At 35.0% G+C, this 8,302-nt stretch overlaps 1 protein-coding gene across 1 annotated transcript; it reads right to left on the bottom strand.

The window, feature by feature from the left end:
• Positions 1-6,682: 6,682 nt before the first annotated feature.
• On the bottom strand, positions 6,683-7,694 carry LOC107776131 (ylmG homolog protein 1-2, chloroplastic). Its single transcript, XM_016595967.2, has one exon. It carries the CDS (start codon positions 7,552-7,554, stop codon positions 6,895-6,897), a length of 660 nt encoding a protein of 219 aa, XP_016451453.1. The 5' UTR covers positions 7,555-7,694; the 3' UTR covers positions 6,683-6,894.
• Between the last annotated feature and the right edge of the window lie 608 nt (positions 7,695-8,302).

Below are 8,302 nucleotides of genomic sequence, written 5' to 3'. Positions count from 1 at the left end.
AAAAATCACTAGCCTTAATTTTCTTTTGTTGGAGTTTGGGAGTGGATTCCTGGTTGATGAGGAGGAAAACATAGGGCCAAGCTTCTTCAAGTCAAAATTCCAAAAAAAATCAAAAAAAAATGCTTTTTACAAAGTAGAAGTGTTGGCCGAAAAATAAAAGTGTTGTTGGGTAGAAGCAGGAGCAGTTTTGGTGAATCAAAAAAAAAATAGTTTCTATTTTTTTGAAAAGGACTTTTGATAAAAATATATTTAGAAGTACTTTTTAAAAGATTGGTCAAACACTAATTATGCTTTTTAAGTTAGTCAAACACAAATTATTTCTCGCCAAAAGTACTTTTAAAAAAAAGTACACAAATGTCCCAAATAAGTCTAAACTTACCAAACTCTAGCCATTAGTCATAGACTTATCAAAACTAGCCAAGCACATATAAAAATTAAAAAACCAAATAAATACGGTTCTTTATCTCAAAGAACTACATGTAAAAAATCATCTTTCATATTTTTAAGCGTGATTAGCAACATTAGGTGCAGGACGGAAAGGAAATTTCATGTATGAGGTAGCAAATAATGTGATGAAATACAAAAAGATAATATACAATATTCCAAAAATCTAATCAAAAAAGGAACTTTTTCAATTGAAATTAATTGAAAACATATAGATAAATCAATATATAAAATTTGAGGAAGATTGGAGGTGATTTGGACTGGTTTTGTATCAAAATTCGTAATTAAATCGAGTTCAAAAAATTCTTGTGCCAAACATATATCATGCATGTATCTCACACACAAGTATACATGTGATACACAATTGATACAAATATGATACATATGTGATACACAAATGATACACAGTGTGATACACATATCATTTTTTTCATGTTCAGTTTTTACTTCGAATTTTCAATTCAAACCACCTCAAAACTTCACCAAATCATCCCAAAACTGAGATTCAAGCTCCTTAAGATGTACCCAATCTATTCTAATAACACTCACTCAAAAGAAAGCAAACATTTTGACATTTTATGCTACAAATAGCTAATTGGCTAATATTAGTAATATTTTATAAATTGGCCAATTTTTGTAATGAGCTACTTATAAATGGACATAGCTGGTAGTTTTCCCAAACAATTATCAAAATAAGCTGATTTTTGCAGGTGGACCCAACAGGCTATATAGGATGTGAGTGTTTTAGAGGGGTGAAATTCAAAAATAGCCAGATTTACAAGTGGTAATTGAAAAATAGCCACAGTTTCAAAAGTAATCAAAATTTAGCCATTTTTCATATAAAGATAAATCTGAACGAAGACATTATTCAAAATTCGAAAAATATTCTAGCATAATATACTAGAGTTCGAATTTTTTACATGTGAACTTCAAGTATAATATACTGGAGTTCCAGTATATTATGTTGGAACTCCAGTATATTATGATGGAATTCCATATATTTTAGGAGGACACATAGGAATAAGTAGATCCTGGATCAAAGAACTAAAGCATCTCTCTGGCAAACTGGAACAATACCTATGATCACGGCCAGTGTTTTAAAAGGCGTGGGCGTAAGGAGAGGCGTTTTACATATGCTAGCCCCGAGGCACGGGGCATAAGCCCCATAAGTATTTAATTTTTAATATCTTATAAAATAATATAATGACAGTAAATATTTATAAACAGGTAAAATTGCATAAAAATTGAAGAAAACTATAAATATGTGAATATATATATATATATATATATATATATATATATATATATATATATATATATATATGTGTGTGTGTGTGTGTGTGTGTGTGTGTGTGTGTGTGTGTGTGTGTGTGTGTGTGTGTGTGTGTGTGTGTGTGTGTGTAAATAATTTATTATACGTTACTTACAAACACAAGTAATTTGAGTCTAAAAGAATAAAGTTTTCTATATGGAGGAACAAAAAATATGATTAACCTGCAATTTGAACTTTGAACTTGCTGCTACGAAGGAGAATGTAGTTCTCTTTGTATTTGAAAAAAAAATATATATTCGTTGTTTTTGGGAGATATTAGCAGACTAGCGGACAAGATAAAAAATTGGGAAAGATCATGAATTAGGGCTTCAATTAATAAAAAAGGTCTTGACTTTTAAATTTAATACTTTTGAGTTCGTTTTTAAACCTTTTGAGTAATTACCAAATTGATTTTTGAGAATTTGAGTATTATATGAAAGACTTATTCAACAAATTTTGTTTTAATTTGAAAAAGTCTTTGGGGCTTACTCCTCACTAAAAAAATACGCCTCGAACGCCCGGGCGTATGTCCCGAACGCCGGGGCATATGCCCCAAATTGCTGGGCGCACGCCTTTTGAGACTTTTGCCTTACACCGTTGCCCCAGGGCCGCCCTGGGGCTCGCCCCGAAAAATCCTTTTAAAACAGTGGCATCGGATGGCTCGGCCTCAGGCCTAGCTGGAAAAGCATAAAATCGGGGCTGGGCCCCACCACTAGGAGCTACATCTCTGGGACGGCCTTTAAGTGGCTGGCCTCCACCTCTAACGGTCTGACCTCCACCTCTAGCTGTCTGACCCCTACCTCTAACTGGCTGGTCAACATAAAATCTCTCCACTACCTCTTGGCGGAACCCGTTATTTGAAATACAGCAAAATAGAATTTATACTGGAACTCCATCATAATATACTAGAGTTCCAGCATAATATGCTGGAAGTCCATACACATGTGCTTCAATCTCTAGTATATTATGCTGGAACTTTCCGTGTGCTGGAGTTCCAGTATAATATGCTGGAAGTTCATACACAGGTGCATCAGTCTCCAGTATATTATCCTGGAACTTTCCGTGTTGCAGCAAAATAATGGCTATTTTTCAATGACTTTGCAAACGCTGGCTATTTTTCAATTACCGACCCGAAAACTGACTAGCCCGTGCTATTTTTACGTTTTCGAGGAATTAGGACCCACAACTAAATAAACAAGTCAAAGTTACACTCATTAGACTGTAATTCCAATTTTGAATTAGGGCACAAATATTGCTTTTGGTTCTGTTTATGTTTTTCACTTAAATCATGTTATTTTTTGACATTTTGCAAAATTAAATGGCCATTGAAACATCCACAATATTTTATAATTAGTTGTTATTATATCAATTTGTACTTGTCTAAGTGACCTTATAATAAAAAAGTCATAAAAAAGGACTTTATCACATGTATTTATTTTTCTATTATTTTCCTTTTTTTCCCTTCTGATGTCTTCATTTTTAGCTAATATTTAAATGTTTAATGGAGAACTATTTTTTTTTAAAACTGTCTATCTCACGCTTTTTATGTATAATTGGAAACGTGATTTAAGGAAACTAATTTCCAAGTTGTAAACTTTTTGTCAAGTTCCTGACCAGGGAAAAAAGTGCACAGAGTTAAAAGTGTAGTGCATATTATGAGATCTGAGTAATTTAGTTGGCTGGATAAGAAAACAAGCTTAGAATATTTGCAGAATTTGGTCAACAAAAATTAGAGAAAGAAAGAGAGGGATTTGCAAGATCGTAAATGATCTTATTAACTTTCGTCCAGAAACAAAAATTTTAAAAATGATTTTGAAAGCAAAAGTTGTATGAGTATTTGGACTGAAGTACCCTGCTTTAAAAGAATGTATAGTCCAAGGCCTACTTGGTACAAAAGTGTTTCTCCTTACTTGAGCTTAAATCGATTCATTCCTTCGCTTAAGACTAATTTGCTAATGGGGATAAGGAATAATTAATCCGATATTAAATTTGAGATGAGTTTATCCCACATTTAATTGGGATAAAAATTATCGTACTAATTCCGAGATTATAATTTATTTTTATTATTAATCCGAGAATAATTAATCTTGGAATAACTTGTTTCCCAACCAAACGACCCCTTAGTATTTTTGCTTCCATTGGATTTCAGACATTCATTTTGGATATGCGTTAATTTTTGTGCTAGAAGTCACTGTTAGCCTTGGATAACTAGTACAGTACTTTTCCTTTGTTGCAACTTAAATTTAACATAATAGCTTGTTATTTGACGTGGTATAAGTTGTATATTGAAAAAAAAAAGATAAATATAAATAATAAGATGAACACTTGGCCGTAGGTATATTGCAGTTAGCATTCATGTGTTTTGGGTTAAATCTACATTTAGTTCCATCTTAATAACAATTCAATATATTCAAACTTCAATAAGTTTGATCAATTAGACAATTAATAATGGGCATACAGACGCAAAAAGTACCTCATTGGTGACCAAAATTTTGAAGTTAAAAAGGAGAGGACATAAAAAGGAAGATAAGCATCAAATCTGCAATTGCTGCACGGCGTAAATGTTCGCTGAGGTAGAGAACTTTTAAACTGAATTCACCCTAATAACCAGTTTCAGACGTAAAAAAGTCACGAGTTAGCCAGTTTTCGGACTGGTAATTGAAAAACAGTCAGTATTTGCAAAATCATTAAAAAATAGCCACTATTTTGCTGCAATACGGAAAGTTCCAGCATAATATATTGAAGATTGGTGCACCTCTGTATGAACTTCCAGTATATTATGCTGGAACTCCAGCACACGGAAAGTTCCAGCATAATATACTGGAGTATGAACTTCCAGCATATTATGCTGGAACTCCAGTATATTATGATGAAGTTCTAGTATATGCTGGAAGTTCACATGTAAAAACTTCGAACTCCAATATATTATGCTAAAATATTTTTCGGATTTTGAATAGTATTTTCGTTCAGATTCATCTTTACATGAAAAGTGACTAAATTTCGATTACTTTTGAAACTGTGGCTATTTTTCAATTACCACTTGTAAACTTGGCTATTTTTGAATTTCACCCGTTTCAGATGGGGGCTTTTTGGAGAAGATAGTGCAATCAAGGGCGGAGCTAGAAGCCCGAGTATGGTTTGACCGAACCCAGTAGCTTTTGCTCAAATAGTGTATTTGTATTAAAAATTTCATTAAATATGCAAAAAATACTAAATTCAGAACCCATATAATTGCCCGCGATCTTAAATTCATAACTCATAAAGTTAAAATCCTGGCTCCGCCTCTAAGTGCAATAAGATCTGAAAAAACAGTACACAAGTAGCATCAAATTTTTGATCATCAACTGTTCACAAAAAGAGCATATTTTCTTGGTCTGAAAACATGCAACAATTCAATTGCATACGGAGAATCATTTAAAGTAGAATGTTACACACCCAAATTGGAATGCTTGAATACTTCATCGTTGTGAACGACTGCCTTATTTGAGATTCCAAATACAGAACAAGTTTATTTTGTGCTCAAAATATAAAATGAAGAAATTATGCAAGGGCTAACTATATCTGACATTTTAGAAGGCTATGCATTGTTTTCCAATTCCTATGGTTTCCATTGCTGATCCTTCCAGTACTCATAACTGAAGCACAACATATTGCCACTAAAGTTTAACTTTCATATACACTGACAGTGTCAAAGAATTTTTATATGGTTAGGACACCTAATGGCCATTTACGATTAACTTTCTATAGCAATCTTAGATTGGTAACCTGCAAAAAGATGGTAAGTTGCCTTTTATAGCTGGTAAACTACATTTGTAATATAAACTCTTTTACAGTATCTTCTTATATAAGTAAAGTCTGTGCAACTAATATACCACATCAAGAAGACAATAACCATTTACATTTAGAGAACATCAGCACACATGAGAATCCAGAAAAAAATCACAAATGACGCCAAGTGAAAATGTTTGTATTCAAGGAAGCACCTTGGGGAACACTTATTGCAGTTTTATAAAAATCATACTAGCAAAAAGAATGTGCATCATTTGGCAGGATAACGGAGTGGTAACTATAGGGCATTAACACATAATTGTGCACTTGAAAGTGAACAGTGCATCAAGCAACAACAAAGAAACAAAGTCACTCTTGCACAATTAAAATGCCTAAGGGTAAGCATGCTATGATTAGTATGATACTATCCGTGTCAGTTGCCCACATCAAGGCAGCCCAATGTAGTGAACTAGAAGTGCTAAGTCCTTGCAAATAGGAACACCATAGTGACCCCTGATCAACAACACTAAGACGACGACAACAACAACAACAACATACCCAGTACAGTCCCACGAGTTGGGTCTAGGGAGGGTAGTGTGTACGCAGACCTTTCCCTTACATTGGGAAGGTAGAGAGACTGTTTCCGAGGATCTTAGAGATTCATAAAAAAAGTGAAGGGGCATAGAATAAGAGCAACTACTCTCTTGCTCCGTATATTACTCGATCTTGCAATTCAATCATATAGAGCAAACAGAGCTTAAAAGGAAAATTGAATCGCATAAAAAAGAAGCTATAATAATAGGGTCATGCATGTTGAAAAAGAATTTATCAAATGTAAGCTCAAAATTCATCTAAACACTATCATGGTTTTGAAGTTAATTTCTATTTGACACACCGACTTGATCAATCAACATTACTTGAAATGAGATCATAGGTTCTTTCTTTGATCAACACACCTAATTACGAGGATTTTGCTAATATTCAAAGAAAGGCGTTCACTTTACTCATCCTCTTTAGCTTAGCCCTTTTGACATCCCCCCCAAAAAATAACATTACTAGCATTAGCCTTGGAACTTTAGCCCCCAAATAATACATAAATTTAGATGGCAAGAACATGATCACTTGTCTTACTAGGACAATGTAGTATTAAAAAAAAAGTTTCAAAGGCAAACATCCACTTTATTCTCAACCCATTAATTAGCTATTCATTCAAGTATACATCCAGAAAAATAATATTTGAGTTGTACTAAAATTTCTCTAATGATACATTACCACTACAATACCAATGAACCCTCAAAATCTAATACACACGTACTAAAAGACCAAATATCTCAAAGATAATAATTGTAATTCGCTATTACCAATTTGCCTCAGTATGCTCCCCTGCTGCTATTAAGAATCGAACCAAGCGTACCCAACACTGCAAAAGCCAAAAGTGGGCTCACATCCAATGTATCAAAAATTGGGGGTATTATATTCCTGAAAAGATTCAAATAAGGATCACAAAGGTCCCTAATAGCTGATAATGGCTGCCTGTCCCAAGGTATATTAGGAAACCAACTAAGCAAAACCCTAACCATCAAAACCCCACTGTATATATCAAGCCATTTCGCCATTCCAGCTGCAACCACAGTGAAAGGGGTATTCAATGCTCCGGTTGTGGGCTGATTCTTAAGGGCAGCAAAAAACATAGGCCCAGCAGAGTAAACCAGTGATTGGCCCAATCCATTACAGCCCAAATTGGAGATTTTCTGCAAAACTAGCTTTGAGATTGCTAAAGTGACAGCTGCCAAGGTTGTAATTGTGCGCGTTGAGCGAGTGATTAAGGGGGAAGCTATACTTGACTTTGTGGATACAGTTGCGGATGATGCGGAAATTGTGAATTTTTTGAGTGAATTTGGGCGTGAGAATAGGGAAATGGTTCTGGGTTTTGAGTAGATAAGGGATGAACGAGGGGAGAGGATAGTGATGTTGTTGTGAAGGGGGGAAGGAAGATTTGGATTTCGGAGAATTAGGGTTTGAGAAGCCATTGGAATTTCTCAAAGCTGAGATTTTGAGGGATAGAATGCTTTTCCTAAAAGACCCGCTAAGATTTGGTAGGTGCCAGCAGGCAGGAGTTCGTTGTTTAATTATACAATCACATCATATATAAAATAATTATATTATATACGGAGTATAAATTATAACAAAAAATCACTCATAATTTAATAATTAACTAATAGTATACTCAAAAATTCACTGTTTTGCTTTGAGTAACTCATATTCGCATTCAACTCCTGTTCCAATTTCCTTCGTCTCATTCAATCTCCTGGACAGTTTATTCGCGTTGGTTGTACAGTTATAAGCGCTTTGTCAGGTAAGACCCCACCTCACCCCAGCCCACCACCACCCACCCCACCCCTGTCTTCTTTTCCTCTCTCTTGCGTTCTTCTTCTTCCCCCTTACTCCCCTCCCCCTTTTTTGCTTTTCAGATCTGCCCCCTCCCCTTTTTATTTTTTTTTATTTTTTTATATTTCCCTTTTCTTCTTCTCCTTTGTTTCTCTCCCCTATACCCCGTCTCTTCCACCCCTGTCCCCCTATTCTGTGGTGCACTGATCTAGCCTAGCGACGGTGGCGGCTGAGATAATTTTCCGGCGAGCCTCGAGCAAAGCGGGCAAAGCTGGCGGGAACTTTCAAAACATAGCTGTTGTGGACAACACCTTTCTCGGCACTCGTAGTGACTTCAGGTTCTATTGTTCTTGCTTTGAATTTTCTATTCTGCTCGCGGGAGTTGGTACC

The sequence above is a fragment of the Nicotiana tabacum genome, chromosome 22 (genome assembly GCF_000715075.1).
Source record: "Nicotiana tabacum cultivar K326 chromosome 22, ASM71507v2, whole genome shotgun sequence".
Taxonomy (NCBI): Eukaryota; Viridiplantae; Streptophyta; class Magnoliopsida; order Solanales; family Solanaceae; genus Nicotiana; species Nicotiana tabacum.
The sequence above is the reverse complement of the archived record's forward strand: the minus strand, read 5'-3'. Positions and strand labels throughout refer to the sequence as shown.